Source organism: Desmodus rotundus, chromosome 7 (genome assembly GCF_022682495.2).
Source record: "Desmodus rotundus isolate HL8 chromosome 7, HLdesRot8A.1, whole genome shotgun sequence".
NCBI classification, from domain to species: Eukaryota; Metazoa; Chordata; class Mammalia; order Chiroptera; family Phyllostomidae; genus Desmodus; species Desmodus rotundus.
The window spans coordinates 100133283-100152559 of NC_071393.1; the positions used below are offsets into that span (position 1 = coordinate 100133283).

At 37.8% G+C, this 19277-nt stretch overlaps 1 protein-coding gene across 1 annotated transcript in view; it reads right to left on the reverse strand.

Annotated features, from left to right (window-relative positions):
• The window catches only part of ERO1A (endoplasmic reticulum oxidoreductase 1 alpha), a 38721-nt gene extending 19462 nt beyond the window's left edge, over positions 1-19259 (reverse strand). Inside the window, exons 1-6 of the mRNA XM_024567897.3 lie at positions 18746-19259; positions 9062-9181; positions 7955-8038; positions 4722-4760; positions 478-554; positions 315-388 (exon numbers count right to left, since the gene is read on the reverse strand). Of these exons, the coding sequence (XP_024423665.2) occupies positions 315-388; positions 478-554; positions 4722-4760; positions 7955-8038; positions 9062-9181; positions 18746-18859 (508 nt within the window). The 5' untranslated portion in view covers positions 18860-19259. The remainder of the gene's footprint in view (positions 1-314; positions 389-477; positions 555-4721; positions 4761-7954; positions 8039-9061; positions 9182-18745) is intronic.
• Between the last annotated feature and the right edge of the window lie 18 nt (positions 19260-19277).

Sequence of the window (19277 nt, forward strand, 5' to 3'; positions counted from 1 at the left end):
TATTCCACTGTATGTATAAATACTATACTTTGTTTATACATTCATCCACTCATGGAAACTGGGGTTTTTCCACCTTTTGGCTATTGTGAATAATGCTCCTATAAACATTGGTGTAAAAATATCTGTTTTCCCTGTATTCAGTCTTTTTAGGTGTATGCTTAGGAATTGTTTTATTGGATCATATGGTAATTCATGTTTCACTTTTTGAGGAAATGCCAAACCATTAGAAACTGAGTTCTTAAAAATCATTTTTAAAGAATTATTCTTTTCTTAGGTACAATTTTAAACTAAATGCATGCTATAAAAAGTTATACCATCCGCTTCACAGAAGTTGTCTGAGGAATCATCGTGCTTGGTCCACTGAAGAACAGCCTTCTGCGTTTCCTCACTTCAAACAAAGATAATAGTGTTATTCCTTTTCATGTTAACATTTCACATGAAAAAAATATTAAAATACTGCTGAAAAAAAGAGCAAACCTCAGGGATTCATCCACAGCTCCAAGTCGTTCAGCTTGCTCACATTCTTCAATGAGGCTATTGGCTTCTTCAGAGTACTGAAATGAAAAGAGGAGTAAATAGAATATACCTTACCACACTTTCTAAACTTTTAAAAAGAATTTTGAAGTTATTTGAAGTTCTTTTATACCTGGCACCATCATCATGGCTACAGAACTTTAAAAAAAAAATAAGCCCTCACATTGCAACTGAAGCTAAAAAAGTAAGTATAAGGCTTTGCCCCTTATTTTTGTTGGAGAACACATTTACTATTGTGCTCACCCCCCCCCAAAAAAAAGAGAGAGAGAGAGATTATAGTTCTAACTCATCACCAAAATTTTCACTACGAAAATCTTCGATGTATAAGGAAGTCACTAGGCAAGGAGAATGAGGCAATGTTTTGCTTTCTCCTGACCTAATTAATTGTAAGTAAGCATCAGCTTTTTCATCCAGAAAAAAGTGGTTAAACTAGATCATGTGTGTCTAAGGTCCATCTCAGCTCTAAATGTCATGATTCTTTCTAAAAATGTCCTGAAGCCTGTCAAGTCTTATAAAACATAGTGGAATATCTTGAAATGTTTAAAATATGTTCCTTAACAACCACATTTCTTCTCAGTGTCTAAGTCACTTTATATACGTATTCTGCTCAGCGTGTATGTGGCACATGGGAAGCGAGTATGGATACTAAGATTCTACAACACAACAGTCCTCACCACCATACAGCTGAAAAACAACATCAAAAGCAGGAGGCCACCGTTCGATCACTCAACAAATACATATGGAGTACCTATGTAGCCTTATTGTTAGGATGGCTATACAAGTGACTGTCCAGACTAGGCCACTTTTGTGGGTAACAGAAAACACTAACTGCTGAAATGATATAATTTTTTGAAATACTTATTTACTAAGTAACAACTCTGTTTTCTTATATTGTTTGATCTAAAAGATAGCTTAAATCAAAAACTTTTTAAAATAAATGTTTATACATAATTAAGTATAAAAGTGTAAAGGGATATGGTATATTCAACCAACTCTCAAGTGGTTCAGAAAACAATAATATATATACAGAAAAAGCATGCTAAAGCAAATGTGGCAAGTTAAAAATTACTGAATCCATATGAAGAGTACATAAAATACATTTATACTAATCTTGTAACTTTTCTATAAGTTGGAAATTACTTCAACGTAAGTTAAAATACAATACATATGTTCAAGAAAATAACATATACCTGTGTGCATTAACATGACAATGTATATTAAAACAAAAATATATAATTTTATTATTGTAATTATCTGAACATTAAAACATAAGTTAAAATAACTACCCTTAGTTCCTATTTAATAATTTAATCAGCTTCATTAAGTCACATCCATCTTGTACTATGTCACTAGCATTTTTCTGAAGAAAAATCTTTTTACAACTTATTAAATTTGCATGAAATTTCCCATGACCTTATTGAAAGTTAATTTTTTTGGTTATTCAGTTTGAAACTAATACCTTCAGTTGACTCTTCTCTGCAGATATAAATTTAAATTGAGAAAATATTCTGTCTACAGGTAAAGATGGGAAAATAAAATATTTTAGCCCAATTATTTTCACAAGTTCTATTTTTTTGCAAATGACATTTCTTCAATAAACATTTCAAGACAAAACTCATCAAAAAAGTTGTCTTTATTTTTTGTATTATTTTAAATGTTTTGCCAAATATAGATACTATAAAATTGTAACCCTTCTTAAATTCATTTCATTTCATTTCAGGTCAGAATATAAATTTACCCAATTAAAAGCAAGAGTTTCTTCAGGAGCAGACTCTTCCCACAAGTAAAGACAATTATAAAATTTCAGAATTAACCCTAGTACACATTATTTGAAATTTCCTCACTTAGCATGTTCGATTCCTCCCTCATTTTTGTAGAAATAAATTTCAAGGTCTTTGTTTACAAGTTTTGTTATAATAATTGCAATTTGCTAAACTTTCAAAAGCTGAAATTTGTTTTTTTTCTTTAAGCATTCTAGTTAGTGACATACTTTGAATAACAATTTTCCACTGAATTTAAATGAGTTGCAATCAACATTTAGAGGGCTCATTTATTAAAAAATTTTCAGTACCACTGCAGCACGCTTGGTGTTTTACAAAGTAGTTCTTCATGGGCTCAAACATTGATAAAGTCTAGTTGATAATGGACAGCAAAGGAAGTACTCCTGCCGTGCCAACGTAACGTTTCTTTTTTCCCCAGCATTAGCTTCATCTCAAAAATTTTATGGTCATTACTAGTGTGTGTGTGCATATATATATATATATATATATATATATATATATATATGCAAAAGCCTATAATATTTTCACAATTACCACTTCTATCTTAATTGGATAACTATCACAGTTGTGTTTGGACACAGTTATGAATTATGTGTGTATTTTAACCACTTGCAAATTCATTTCTGCTCCACAGATTTCTTGATTTGCTAAGGACCATGTTTTTACCATAACATTGTTTTTATCAAAATTCATATATAAATTATCACCACAAAACAAATATTTTGTCTTCAATTTTGAACTTCAAATGAATTTAGACTGGCATTCACAGTAGTGACAAATGTTTTCCTTCAGCAAAGCAGCTTCCAAAAGTTTACTTTGAGTCCATCAATTAAATGAAAAAAATCAAACAATTCTGGATTTAAAGACTTTCTATTTAAAAAAGCTAATGAGCCCTGGCTGGTGTGCCTTAGTGGATTGAATGCTGGCCTGCAAACCAAAGGGTCACTGGTTCGATTCCCAGTCAAGGCACATGCCTGGATTGGGGGCCAGGTCCCCATTAAGGGGCACACGAGAGGCAACTGACACAGTGATATTTCTCTCCCCCTCTTTCTCCCTCCTTTCCCCACTCTCTAAAAAAGAAAAACTAAATAAAATAGCTAATAATAGCATCATTTATGTACAAAGTTCTGCCATTGGAGCCAAGACATTGCCTATAACTTCACTCTTTGTATGCAGACAAGAAAACATACAAATCTTCCATACTGAAGGATTTCAAGCAATTAATATTCTCAAGGAGATGAAGCACCCCTTAAGTGTGGGCTGTGCACGGTGACTTCCTTCCAAAGAATACAGTATGGAAAGGGTGAGAAAGGCAGATTTATTTAAAACTACCTCAGCCAGGTGATCAAGGTTAACATTAACAGTGATAAATCATGTTGATAGTGTACGATGTGATGTGATGTGACATGACTTGATGTGACAAAAACGGCACACATGAATGAATGACTGTGTCTTCTTCCCCAAAACACACAACCCTACTCTGAGCGTGGGAAAAACAGACAAATCGCAACTGAAGGACATTCTACAATGTCTGCCCAGTAGCCCTCAAAAAGAGCTTATCAGAAACAAGGGAATTCTGAGAAACTGTCACAGCCAACAGGAACCTAAAGAGACATGACTCCTAATTGTAACTTGCTATCTATCCTGCATGGGATTCTGAAACGCAAAATGGACATTAGGTAAAAAGCAAGAAAGTCTGAAGTATGGACTTTAGTTAGTGATAATGCATCAATATCAGTTCATTAATTGTAATAAATGTATCATACTAATGTAAGATGTTAATCATAGAGGAAACTAGGTGTGGAGGATACAGAAACTATACTATCCTCACAATTTTTCTGTAAATCCAAAAGTATTATAAAATTAAAGATTTATTTAAAAAGAGAAAAAGAGACATAAGAGACACATCGACCAAATGCAATGTATGGAATATATTTGAATCCTGTTTCAAACAGACTATTAAGGCACTTAAGAAACAACGAGATATCTGAAACCTGACTGGGGTTATATTTTTTAAAGTATCTTTTTGTCTTAGAGATGCATAAAAAGTATTTGTAAACAAAATGATTGATCTGAGATTGGCTTTAAAGTACTTGAGAGAATAAAGTGGTACACAGACATGAAAGAAGATTTGACTATACAGTGATAACTGCTGAAGCTGTGTAATAGGTACACGTTGTGGGGGGTTTTCCTCCTCTGCTTTAATTTTTCTTTCATGCTTTGCATAAAAGGATTGAACGAAAAAACTGGAGCCATTGAGTACAAATAACTCTCAAGGGGTTTCACTGTAAAGGGGACAGAGAAGTGGGGTAGTAGCTGGCAGGGAAAATGAGTATTTTGAGTTTCTTAATATACTAGACACACACACACACATATATATACACATGCGTGCACACACACACATACCTTGTAGCTTGCAGATTTAATTCCATCAGGAACTTCATCCTGAAAAAGAAAAAAAATGCTTTTACATGGCATTTATTCTACTGAAAAAGTATTTTAAATTTCTATGATTTATGAGAAAAAATCATGAAACAAATTATTGAAGTTAACATTTTTGACTGAGAATAATTAGGCAATTTTTATATTATTTCCTACATATAAACAAATAAATTCAAAAACAAATTATTCCATAGATTGCTGATATATATACTAAGGCATGGAAATGTAAAAATAGTCACTTAGCTATTACTCCTTTTGATGCTCAAATTGTCCACATTTGGCCACTAGGGGACCCACTAATGCTTACCTGATATTTGCACCTGTGTCCCTTTGGCCCAACGATCTTTCACAGTATTTTTTGTTTTCTGTTATGACCAGATACTCCAAGCTCATCTTGTATATTTCTTGTTCCAGTCTTGGAATCAATCATTTTTTAAGAAGCCTTAGTTCTTTTCAGAGGAAAATGGTACAGGTTTTCAATGGAGCCTCTTCCTAACTACAGGACCTATCTGCCTATCATCAAAGTGATGTTGTGAGTACAGATACTGATGGATGTGGGGGACTCTGTAAATTGTAGGGCCTAATGCATAGTGTATTATTGAATTAGATTATGCCTGCTCATAGGGAAGGGCCCACACAGAGACATCCACTTTATGGTGTACCCCTTCAGGCTTTGAACTAGGTCAACATATATTCTTGTATTCTTTCTCTATGGCCCAATATGTTAGACAGTTTCTAATTTTTTCATATAATAAACCATGCCAAATTTATAAACTACTTTCAGCAGCACTGACATCTTTACAAAGTCCAGTACTGCTTTACAGTCATATTTAAACATTTGTTGAATTATTTTAGTATGTGAAACTCCTAGTAGAATTGCTAGGTTCAAGAATATGTACCTTTTTATTTTTTTTTTAATCATTTGCCAAATTGATCTCAGAAAAAATTTCACCACCATAGTGCTCTTTTTTTTATTTTATTGATTTGAGAGAGAGAGGGGAAGAAAGAGAGAGAAACATCAATTTGTTGTCCCACTTATTTATGCATTCATTGGTTGACTCTTGCATGTGCCCTGACTGGGATCAAACCCACAGCCTTGGTGTTTTGGGCTGATGCTCTAACCAAATGAGCTACCTGGCCAGGGCCAGAGTGCTCATTTCTTAATGCCATACTAACACTGGCTATTGTTAATCTTTTTCACATTGGCCAATTAATAATGGAGGTGAAAGAACACTGTTTTGATTTATTGTAAAAGGAATAACTAATGTTTCAGCTTATGGAGAGAATCCAGCCTCTCTGGGCAGACCACCAGCCACATTGAAGTATTCTCTGGAATCAGGGATGCAAGCAAAAGGATGTGGATTTTAAAGACCAAGTTTGAAGAAGTGAATTTCAATTTTTATTATTTTTCTATCTCCTTCTGGGTCCCAGAGTACAACCTGAACCAAGTCTAAAAATGAACCGAAAAAGGAAATCAGTGTTGACAAAAAGGCAACTGGTGTTGGTTCCCTGTTGAGCCTAAAAAGGTCCTAACAAAACAGCACAGACCATGCGAAGTTGTGAGTTAACTGTATTTAAACCCGTGCATTAGATTAAGGAACAATTATTAAGTGTTTTAGGTGTGATAACTGTGCTGTGTTCATAATGTAATGTCCTTTTTTTAAAGATGCAGACTGAAGTATAATGTCAAAATATCAGTAATGTACAATATAAATACTAGCTACGAAAGCTGATTATTTAGGCTGAAACAAGTATTTCAAAGTGTTTGAAATGATATTTAATCACTCTTTACTTCTGACTGACTGCCTTATTTGGGAACTGCTGGAACTGAGCCCAGGCTTGTCCTAAGAGGAGTGTGCATGGCTCATTCCCTCACTGTCACTCAGACTGGAGTTTCTCATATCTCCCTCCTCTGCTCTGCCTTCCCCTCTGCTCCCACAGTGTGTGCACATTTAGTACATCTATTATCAGGCCATCACACTTGTACTGAAATTGTCAGTGTTTGTCTCCCCTACTAAACCACAGCTCCTCAAAATAAAAGCTCACCTTACATAGCCAGGCTGTGGCACGGAGATACTCCCTCCAAAAATACTCGCTACAGAACCAAATGACATTTGATTGCTAACTGATATTCCGGTACCAGTTTCTTCTCCAGCCCCTCATCTTCCTCCCCACTCTCCACAATATTGCCAATTAGCTTTCCAAAATCTTGGGTCTAATCATGGCACTTAATGCCAATGAACTATACACTTAAAAATGATTAAAATGGTAAATATATGTTATTTATATTTTACCACAATAAAAAGTAAAATAAAAATATATACTTTTAAAGCAAAAAAAACTTCACTGAAAAGCATAAAATTCTCTGCTTTCAGTTTAGAATACTTCAAATTGTAATGCTCTGAGAAATCCTACATAAAACCAGGTATTTTTGTCCAATCCCTCCCCACCCAAGGAAATGCGAGGAAAATAATATACCCACAAAAAAGAGAAGGATTTTGTTTATACCTTGATTAATTTTATTTACTATACTATAAACATAACTTTGTTCACGTAAGATATAAGATGAAAAACAAATATCAAGCCAAAAGAACTACAGGTGCTCCTTGACTTATTATGATGGAATTATATCCCAATACACCCATCGTAAGTTGAAAATATAGCAAGTCAAAATGAATTTAATTCACCTAACCTACCAAACCTCATAGCTTAGCCTGCCTTCCTGAAGTGCGCTCAGAACACTTACATTTGCCTACAGTTGGGCAAAATCATCTCACTGCCGCTGCCCAGCATCACGAGAGAGTATCAAACCACGTATCGCTAGCCCAGAAAAAAAGATCAAAATTCAAAATCCACATTACACTTTCTACTAAATGCACAGAGCTTGCACACACCATAAAGTCAAAAAGCCATAAATTCAACCATCAATTAAGTTGGATTAATGGGGACCATTAATATTAATCTCACTAATAAGTAAAATGATTACATTATTCACACAATTTTAATCTGTTATTATGAAGGCAGTACAATTCAAAATATGTTTTATATTTGTAAGTATAGGGTTTTAATATGTAAATATTACACATCATATTTAGCCTAGGGATTAAAATATAATTTTAGTTTTAGTGGCTCCTTTATAAAAGGTTGTAATTATTTTTAAAAACATAACCGTTCTCAAATATATACTTGGTTCTTACAGATTGACAAGGCCTGACAGCACAGTCTCTTCTTCCACACTGGCTGATATCATTCCAGAAAGGACATGGCCTCTTCAGGTTTACCTGTAAAATAACAATAGAAAAAGTTTCAAAATAATCTCTAAAAATAGAAAAAGTTTATAATTAACAGATGTTCAATTGTGACACTACCACCTGATCATGTACCTGGCTGCAATTATTTATTCTGTATCTTTCACTTACCAGTTGTCAAGTCCTAATGATGACATAAATATGCAGCTGGTATAAGTAAATTGGTAGACTTGGTTAAAAAGACACAGATGCCACTAAACACTGAACAGACAGCAACTAGGAGCCAAAGAAGCTCAGATCACTGCTGCTCAAGTCATATTCTTTTAAAGTAAGTAACAGTTGACATGATAGAAGAGCTAGACAATTTATCAACTCAAACTGTAACTACATAATCCAATGATCAAGTTTTCTAAACTGTTTCAGTAGATACCTCAAGATAAAATATAAGCCCTAGCTGGTGTGGATCAGTGGATTGAGTGCTGACCTAAAAACCAAAGGGTCGCCAGTTCGACTCCCAGTCTAGGGCACATGCCTGGGTTGCAGGCTGGGTCCCCAGTAGGGGGCGTGCAAGAGGCAACCACCACACATGGATGTTTTTCTCTCTCTTTCTCTCCTTTCTCCTCTCTAAAAATAAATAAATAAAATATTTTTTAATTATAAAAAAACATGACAAGTGACTAGTTAAAATAATACAGGTCAAAATAAAGTTATGCTTCTAAAAAATATTTAATTTAATATGGATTAACTGGAAAAAATCTGATAGAAAATTATGATCAACTCACAATTTTGATAACAATACATATAATAGTTTCTGTTCTGACTTCAGTTTAACCCATCAGTTTCTAACTCTTGAGTGCAAAACTCAGTTATTAAAATTAAAAGTATACAATGGGTAGTCTCAAAACCATATGGTTCACTCTTGTGAACTTAATTTTCCAATAACCTCTATCAATCTCAAGCAATAGCCACAATTTTGAAGCTTAGCAATGCCTTAAAAATGTAATTATCCATTTAAACTTTAAGTATTCTTATACAAAAAAATTAAAGTAAAAATACCTTGTAATATCTAAAGTAGTCGCTTTCAAGAAGTTTTTGTAGTCTTGGGAAAAGCCTGTAGTTATTAAATCTATCAATGGTTTCAACATCACAGGTACAATCATCCAAGTAACCACTAACCTGTTACAAAGAAAATGAAATATTAAATCAAAATTCTTAGATGCAAGAGTTCTTTTTCCTCATATGGTTACAATGAAGGCGCTCTATTCAACTAAATTTTATCTACCTTCCTCCCCATAATTTTCTGAGATGAGTTAAGACAATAATTTAGTAATGCTATTTCTCTTACTACAGACCTAGAGAAATGCAGTGGATACTTTTTGCAGGGTGTACTGAGGTCATTAAAGACATGTACACACTCAAAGATTTGGTCCCCTGCAGCCACTTTGTAACCCTGCCCACCAGGACTGACCAGGGGTGGGCATCTGACCTAAATCAGGAATCTGGAATTGAGATTAAGAGGGAGAGATGTCTCTCCCTGTGGCTAGACCAGTAAACAAGTAAACTCAGACTATATTCCATCATGTGAACTGAGGAGCACATCACCAGTTAGCAGAGAAAGGGAAGATTTTAAAAGATACGCAAAGAAGCAGAGCTAGGAGAGAGAAAACATATGCTACCTGGATTCCCCGGGTTTTTCCCGACTTCTACCCATCTTCCCCCAAACCCACTTGCATTCCGTTCTTGGCTTTCCTGAGACTCTATAGCCTTATAATTCAATTGTCTCTGTTTCCTTTATTTTAGTTTCCCACAGGATGTGTAGGTCCGACACAAGATGCGTGAAGTAATAATGAATTTGAGAAACAAACAATAATTTATTATAAGGATCTAGCAACCCTTAAACACTAGGCCATAATAATTTTTGTAGGTTTGAAATGGTGCCTAGAAATTACTTATCATTAGCAACACTGAGATAGCAAAGTGCCCACAAAGCCAATCCTGATCTTCAAATACTGAAAAATGATATCTTAACTATAGTTACCAAATCAAACTGCTAATGTACCTATAATAGGATACAGTGGGAAGTCATATTATAGTCAGACAGCATTATTAGATGTGAAACTAAGATTCTTAGATGTTGCCCTGGCCAGTTGGTTAGAGCATTTTCCAGACACGCCAAGGCTGCAGGTTCAATCCCCCGGTCAGGGCATTTACAAGAATTAACCAATGAATGCATAAATAAATGGAACAACAAATCAATGTCTGTCTGTCTCTCTCTCAAATCGATAAATAAAAATTATTTTAAAAATAATAAAATTCTTAGATGTTTATTTGGGGCTAGACAAACACCTAATAAATTAATTAAACATTGCTATAAGGAAGTAACAAATACACCATGATTTTTAGAAAGTATTGAGAAATATTTTTAATGTAAAGTATGCTGCAGAAAAGAGATTCTTGTTATACTTTGGCCAGAATATTTGCATTATAAACCACTTTTGTTTATATTTTAGGAAAACATTGCCGACAAAAAAAATTTTTTAATCTAATGGTAAGGAAGCAAATAAATAATACTTTATTGAAATACTTTATTGAAATTTAGATGTTTATCTTTTGGAATATATAAAAGCCTATACTACCTTTTAATTATAGAACATAACAAAACAGCAATGAAAAATGTTCACCTAACAGATAAGAATACTCTGAATAATGACAGCGATATTCAAGAGCTACATGTGTTGTTGTTGTTGTTGTTGTACCAATTTGCCTAGTGCTATTTGTTTTACAGTAACTAAATCAGTTTCTAGAAATCTGATCTACATATTTGCCACTGCAATAACTATTTTCCTTTCATATGCAAATATCTCTTTGTTTCCTGTTAAAAGTTCTCTGAGTACACAAAAACCTCAGAGTCCTAATTCTGGGTGCTAACACAACAAGAGTGCTGCTGACCTAGATGACCTGATTTTTTTACACTGCTTTCGAGTCTTAAAAGCAGAACTTCTAAAGACATAAAATAGGTACTATTTCTCCCATTGGATACAAAATACAGGGTCTAGTACAAATAATGCCCTTTTTTATTACAAAATCATAAGCATGTAGTTCTGTAACATAACAATATCACACTCAAGCACACCATATGACATTTTTGGTGAAATGTTCAAATTGCTGTCCCTCTCATGCGAGACATTCACGTACCCTCCCAACCACACTCATGCAGGCGTCACTTCTGCTGGACCCTGTATTATGCAAGAGTAAGTGGTACAAAGACTGCAAAGCCCAAAGGGTCACATGCCAGATAGAGAGACTAAGTCACACACACAAACTTGAGAGAAAGGGTTTGAAGCAATCCATTTTTACTCCTGAAGAATTCTTTTTTAAGGCAAACATCTATCTTCAACACTCAAGCTCAGGCATGGCCTCTTTTGGGAAGCTGCCACTTGGGTACCACATACCCCCTGCTGGGTTAACTACCTCTCCTATGTTCTCCTGTGACAGTCCACATACTCCTACGTGACGATCACCTCACCGTACTGAATTCACCTATGTCACTCCCACCCATGCGAGTTTAAAATCCTTGAGGGAGAAACCATGTTTGTTCTTCTTTGTATGAACTTAGCACTACTGCGCTCCTAGAAAGCACACAGTAGATAATCAATAACTTTGTGGAATGGGTGGGTAAATGAATGAATGAATGCTGTCCACTGTCACTCTAACTGGAGACTAGTACTGCACCCACCTATACTTATGTCCCTCTATGTCACCTATGGTGCCCCAGACCACACCAGCTCGAGTAGCAGGAATGCACTCCCCAAGCAAGGAAAGCAAACAGCAAAGATAACAACACTTTGCATCCAACATTCTACTGATACACATCCTAATTACAAGAAGCTATAAGAAGCCCCAGACAAGAAAAGAATGCAAGATGTATCCAGAGCAAAGGTGGCTCATAGCCTAGAGACCCCAAAAGGAAATGAAGCAAAACAATGGTGGATTTTAAAATCTTCTGTCCTTAACTTAGAAATTGAGCAGGAGGTATCCCCAACTACAAAAACAGGTAGCAGGACAGCTAAGGAGGTAGAATGAGGGTGGCAGGAATTTCAATAGATGGAGAGAGCCCAGCAAAGAAGAGACTCGAAGGTATCTGGAAATCCAAGTCATCTGACCCTTTGGAAAAGCCTGACAACAGGCAGCAGAACCTGAAACCTGGCAGGAGATCTGGCAAGTATAACACCAGGCCTAGTTCTAGCAACTAGAGAACCAGGCATGTTACCAGAACAAGGGTCTCAGGAAAAGACTAAGGTGGAAATCCAGTTAATACACCCAGGGCAGAATCTTGGAAACGAAGTAAAGTCCTATTACCTAAATTAAAACCAAAATGCAGGTGTCAACAGATAACAAGGATGACTTGATGCTGTACTTCAGAATGTACTAAAGCTGCATAAATAACTACTACCCCTGTCTCCCAAAGTGAAACAGAAATCTGGCCATACTATAGAAATCTGAATTTTTTAACAATGTACACACCCACCCCACCCCACCCCCCACACACACAGAAAGTGACTGATACATGTTAAAATTTGACCTGACTGGTGTAGCTCAATGGATTGAGTGAAGGCTGCAAACCAAAGGGTCGCCAGTTCAATTCCCAGTCAGGGCACATGCCTGGGTTGCGGGCCAGGTCCCCAGTACGGGGTGCACGAGAGGCAAGCACACATTGATATTTCTCTCCCTCTCTTTCTCCTTCTCTTCCCCTCTAAAAGTGAATAAATAAAATCTTTTTTAAAAAATTGAAGCTTACAGCTCTAGGCTTCAAGTGATACTCAGCCATGGGTAGGGGCCCAATTTAACAGGTAGTGATGAAAAGGCCCTTGTGGAGGAATGGTAGATATGAGTGAGGACCAATATAGGCCTGACATGACATCACCCAGTTTAAAGTCCTAAGCCCATAAGAATGGGAAAGCCTTTGAAGGCCTGTATTGCAACTTCTCAAGCAACGTAGCAGTTCTCTCCTACACACCTTCCAGGAGGCAGCGTGTAACAATGGTTAGCATGCAGTCAGGGTTGAATCCCGTCTCTACTACTTCACTGTTGGCCTTGCCTACATTTTTTAAGCTCTCCAGGCCTCAGTTTCCTATCTAAATACAAAACAGAAACAATAATAGTTCCCATCTCAAAGTGTTGATATCAAATTAAAATAACAAGTAAAATGCCCAGCAAATATTAATCACTATTATTACCTTGCCATTGCTTAAATGCTTCTAGTGAAATGGGTCTCACTATTCCCCAAAGCAACCTACAACATGCGTTGAATGAAAAAAAAAAAAAAAAGCCAAGTTTGTAGTTAAAAATTTCCCCAAATCTTACATCTGCAGCCCCAATGGAACATAGAACTAGATAGACAAATGTCAGCTGTAGAAGGAGCCTCAGTTGCTTTTTCCATTGATTCTGACTGGTTTGGACCAAATACCAAAATACTGTACAAAAAGCCAGAGAAAAGAAAATAACAGTGGCCTGATCGTTCACTGTTCTCCGGTGAGAGGTGTCAGTTAGTATGCAAAGAAAGACAAAACAGAAAATACTTTCTAAACAGTTTCCTTGTGTACCTACTACTTCTAGTCCTATCACAGATTATGACTTTTTCCCCCAAAGCACTGTAAGAATATACTCCCCAAACTCATACAAATATGAAATGCCTTTTTAAAGTGCTCAAAGTGCACTTTATTTGGCAAAGAATTTTAGTTGTATTTAATTTCACTGTTTTGTAACCATAAAAAAGAATGTAAGTATTCATTCTTTGACAGAGTAGATTGGAACAACTCTTGGTAATGGAATCAGGAAAACCCCAAAGATTATATACTTGGTAGTTGGTACCGTTCTAAGATCATGGAATGAATGCTAAGAGCTATTTCTACATTAAAGTCCTGGTCTTGCTAGAACTTTAAATTGTTGTTAAATGACCCAAAGTGTATCAACCGATGTGAAATGTGGTTTGTTCCACACACCTTGTTCAGAAAAGCCTGGAATATAGCAAGTACTGAGAGTCAGTGGACAGCTCTCTAGTAAAACCTGTTTCAAAGATCCCTCTGCCTAAAATTTTAATCCTGGGTTTATATCCACCTACCACCCAACATATTATCAAGTGCCTCTTCCAAGGCCCAGCCACTCTAACAAATTAAAAACTATTTTTAAAGTTGACATAAATAAGACACTAGACAAGTAAATCTGCTGAAATTCAACTATGTAGGGTGTATCTACAATGTAGTCCAAAAAAAAAACATCCATTTTCTTTTTTTTTTCACAATATTTTATTTATTTATTTTTAGACAGAGGGGAAGGGAAGGAGAAAGAGAGGGATAGAAACATTAATGTGTGGTTGCCTCTCATGCGCACCCTACTGGGGACCTGGCCCACAACCCAGGCATGTGCCCAGACTGTGAATCAAACCAACAACCTTTGGTTTGCAGGCCAGAGCTCAATCCACTGAGCCACACCAGCCAGGGCAAAATAATCCATTTTCAAAGTAGCCGTTCTGGACTACTTGAGCTACTCCCTATTCATTAGCCTGATAGAGATTTACTGCACTCAGATAAGTGGATCTGAGTGTTATTAGCACTAGTCTTATTAAGACTGCAAACTCCTATGTGGTCAAAATGTTTTATCAAACTCATTTGTAATTAATTTAAATAAAGGTGTCCATACTGCCTTCATATCTGAGCTTCAATACTTCTTCTGAGGTTATTTCTTTAAAATGCATCCTGGGATTCCATAAATTGGGACTAAAGTTCTGTTACATTCGTTCTCTCTCATTCATTGAACATAATGGGGCAATAATTGCCAAAAGAAATAAGAAACTCTGAAGAGTCTTCATTTACTTCAAGCTCACACCTATTACAACAAATGCCACAAATATTATTTTGTTCTATAAGAGTGGGTCCTGCCCTGGCTGGTGTGGCTTAGTGGATTGAGCGTGGGCCTGTGAACCATAGGGTCGCTGGTTGGATTCCCAGTCAGGGCACATGCCTGGGTTGCAGGTCAGGTCCCCAACAAGGGGCACATGAGAGGCAACTGCACATTGATGTTTCTCTCCCTGTCTTTCCCCCTCCCTTCCCTCTCTAAAATAAATAAGATATTTAAAGAAATTAATTAATTAATTATTTTAAAAAGCGGGTCCTAATTATGGGGTTGTTTACACAAAGCATGCATGGATTTATCCACCAAAAGGAGAAAAATGGCCAATTTTCTGTGTAAAAAAAGTTTTAACTAGAATGATTAAAAACAAGTGAGAGTTTGTGTATAAGGAAGATTCATATGTCCCAGAAAATGGATCACATATTTCCAGCAACTAACAGTAAAGCACTGTTATCAAAAGAACTTCCAACCTACAGTGAAAATGGTTTTAGTAGGATTTGATGTCAACTAACAGGTATATCAACTAACAGGTAGTAACTAAGTTTAAAGATTTATTTATTTATTTATAGAGATAGGGGAAGGAAGGGAGAAAGAAAAGGAGAGAAACATCAATGACTCTCCTTTGTGCCCAGCCAGGGACCAAGCCCAGTCAGTCATGTCTTCTGACCACGAATCGAACCTGTAGCCTTTTGCTTTGCAGGACAATGCCCAACCAACTGAGCCACACTGGTCAGGGCTGTAGTAACTACGTTTAAAGATTCATTTGGAACCATCAATCATCTGAGGGACCAATTCCAGAATAACATGTAAATAGCTTGCTAAGCAGAAGAATTAGAAGAATGTACTTCTGCTAGCATGGTGTTCCCATCTTGAATTGTAATTCCCCTAATACTTACTGAGCACCAATTATGTAGCAGGTTCAGAACTGTGGAGTGTCAAGAATTGGGACCAAATTTTTTATTTTTTAATTCATTTTTTGACTCTCAAAGCTTGTTCACAGTAGGCCTCCATAAGTGCCTGTTGAATTTAACCTGATTGTTTGTAGATTTCTGTATGTTTTACTCCAATGACTTTCTAAGGTCAAATAACTAATTACCTGCTGCTGTGGCTCAAATAAAAGCTGATGATTCTGTTAGCTGACCCCCTACTACAAGCCAGGTACCCATGAAACAGTGATGTGAGGGGTGATGATGTGGTAACTCAAAGAAGTGGTAAGAGGAACTGTAAACAGGAAGGGACAAAAGGGATGTGACTGCGCATTAACAAAACAGAATCAGCAGGACCTCGTAGCTAATTGGATAACGCAAACAGAGCCAGAGAAGATTTTAGCTGGTATTTCCAAACATCAGGTGAAAATTTAGTTTTTAATTTAGTCTCTAGCAATATTTACTAACTTGGTTTTTTTTCAACACTTAGGATCCCTGCCTCTCCCCAAGCCCCAGAGAACATTATTGCCTAAACTCTTAAGCTCTTCAGGGCAGGGATCATGCCATAGTTATTTCTGTATTCCAAACAGTCAGATCAATGCACACAGTGTTTATAAAGGTTTGCTGCATGAATATTTTCACCATTCATCTCACCTTTCTTTTCTCCATTTTTCTTTCTCTTGTTCTCTTTTTGTGTGCATGTTTATATGCTAGTTTCCATTTCTCTCTTCAGGTCTCTTCATCACCATCCTCTCCCCCTGGTTCTCTCCTTAACCGCATCCCTTTAGCACTGACCATCACAGAACTAAAGTACACTTTTGTTTCATTAATTGGATTGGAAATGATGGTCTCTATTCTTAAGTTCATTTCAGTAGACCATTTTAAATCTTTCTAAAAATTGTTTTTTAGTATGTGACTCTCAATTTATTATTTTTTTAAAGTTGACCCTGGGAGCAAAAACAGATAGTCTCTCTTGTTCTAAAAGGAAAAGAAATGGGCCTGACAGAGTGTTGTGTTGGGGGAGCATTTAAATCTTGAAAATATCACGAAAAGGAGAGAAAAAGCGTAAATACAAATCAGAAAAAATAAAATAAAATTTTTAAATGTAAAAGCTCCCCAACTTTAGTCAGATACCTGAAAAGGTCATGGGGGGGGAGTAAAAGATGAAAAGCTCAACATGTACTTTTATTGCATTATCCAATTCTAGAGTGCAGCTGAAAACGTTATATTGGGTATTTTCTTTCAACACCAAATGCCTTAAAGACACTTACTTCTACATTCCTTATTTTTTAAATGTTTAAACTTTCTATGATTTTATTTCTGTAATCAGAAAGAAAATGACCCTTTTTCCTTTTTAAGTACTGTGGTGCTGTTTATAAAGCAGCAACTTCTTCACAACTTCTCTTACACGGTTCCAGATAACACCTCAACATTCAAATCACCTGGCAAAACAACAAAGAATCTAAGAATATAAACCAGGAAAAAGGTATCTCTCCTTCTCATAATCCTTAAAGTGTTTCTATCTTCTATGAAATCCTATCATTGCCTCTACACACATAAAATGCTATTTCTGACAACAAATTAATAGTAAAATGCACTTTAAAAGAAAGAAAGCCCACCGTCAATTTTGTATAAATATAATTTTTATCAGTGGAAGCCAACCAAATGCTGACTTTAAGAGTAATGACATTAGCCCGGGCTGCCCTGAGCACGGGCCTGGGAACCAAAGGGTCACTGGTTCGATTCCCAGTCATGACACGTGCTGGGTTGTGAGGGCAACCACTGTTTCTCTCCTTCTTTTTCTCCTTCCCTTCCCCTCTCTCTTAAAAAGAAATAAATAAAATATTTTTAAAAATAAAAGTAATGACATTAAGTGCTGTGTGGCTCATTTGGTTGGAGCAGTCATCTCATCACAGAACAAAAGGTTGGGGGTTTGATTCCCGGTCAGGACTGAACCTAGGCTGCAGGTTTGATTCCCTGCCTGGGGCACACATGGGAGGCAACTCATCGATGTTTCATCTTTCATACTGATGTCTCTCTTTCTCTCCCCATCCTCTCTCTTTAAAATTGATAAACATTTTTAAAATTTTTAAAGAGTAATGACATTAAAATACGAGAAATTGTAGATCCAGAAACTTCGAAGTTTCTTTGAATTTTTTGCTCATCTCTTCCTAACACAAGGAAATTATCATAATATGCTTGATATCAAATTTGTTATCCGCCCAATTTAGACCAGGTGCCTTAGTGTCACGGAAAGAGAAGCTCATGACTTTAAGGAAAATGAAAAAACAAACACACAGGGCAAGGAGCCACAGAAGTGCAGCAACCCCAAAGACACGAGCCACTGGGCTTACACTCATAAAAGTCACACGAAGCTATTTCCCTGCCTGACATACAATGAGATTTGACAACAGCATCCCGACCTCCACCCCTCCCCTTACAAAAGCCTGTCCTGGCCGGAAAGGCCGGCAAAGGCACCCGACACAGGCACAGCGTACACAGTTCCAGGTCAAGTTAGAAGTGAGACCCAGGTTCTGCGGAAAGAAAAAATATTGAGTGTGCGTGCACACTGTGCATACCCTCTCTGGGTAGGGAAAACCAACAAAGATGCATAAATCAACTCAATAAAAACATAACAGCGTGCACCCACACCCCTCTCCCCAAGCCTGATCCGAAGAGCGGGAGAGCACGCAGAGGTCCAGGCTGCGGGAGGAGACCCGTCCACACCTACCCAGGAGAAGTGCAGAGGACCCAGACCAAGCCAGGGAGCAGGAGCATAGGGGGCTCATTCTGGGGAGATGGAGGTGCAAAGATGCACCCCAGCGACTCACCTGCCCGGGCGCGCGGAATACAGCGCAGGACCGGGCCGGGGAACAGAGGGAAGAGCGACACGCAAACCCCTCACCTGGCAGAAGCACCTCTGCGCCGCCGTCTCCGGGGGCTGCTGCCCGCCCTGGCCTGAGCGGAGCAGGCACACGGCGCCCAGGAGGCCGATCAGGAAGCCCCAGCGGCGGCCCATAGCCGCTCTAGATGCTCGATGCCGCGCGCCGCGCCTCGGAGAACCCAAGATTCGGGAGCAGGCCGTGTGTCCCCAGATGAAGCCCGCGCGGGCCGGCCCTCGCCGGCGCCCCACCTCCGGGCCACCTCCCAGGCCCGCCCTCGGCTCTCCCGCCACTCAGGGACGGCCACCTCCCGGCGGAGACTGCGGACGTGCCAAGGCACCCGCGCCGGCCAGCCGGGGCCTTGGACCGGTTTCCTTCGTCGCGCGTGAGGCTGACGAACGAACCCGCTTCCCGGACCCGCCCGCCAGGCCGCCGCGCGCACCCCCGCACGTCTACTGTCCTAAGCCTAGAGACAAGGCCCGGCTGGCCCGCCCGAAGACCCCGCGCAGTGGTCGGGTCCTTCCCGCCACGCGCGAAAGTGAGACCCGGCGGGTC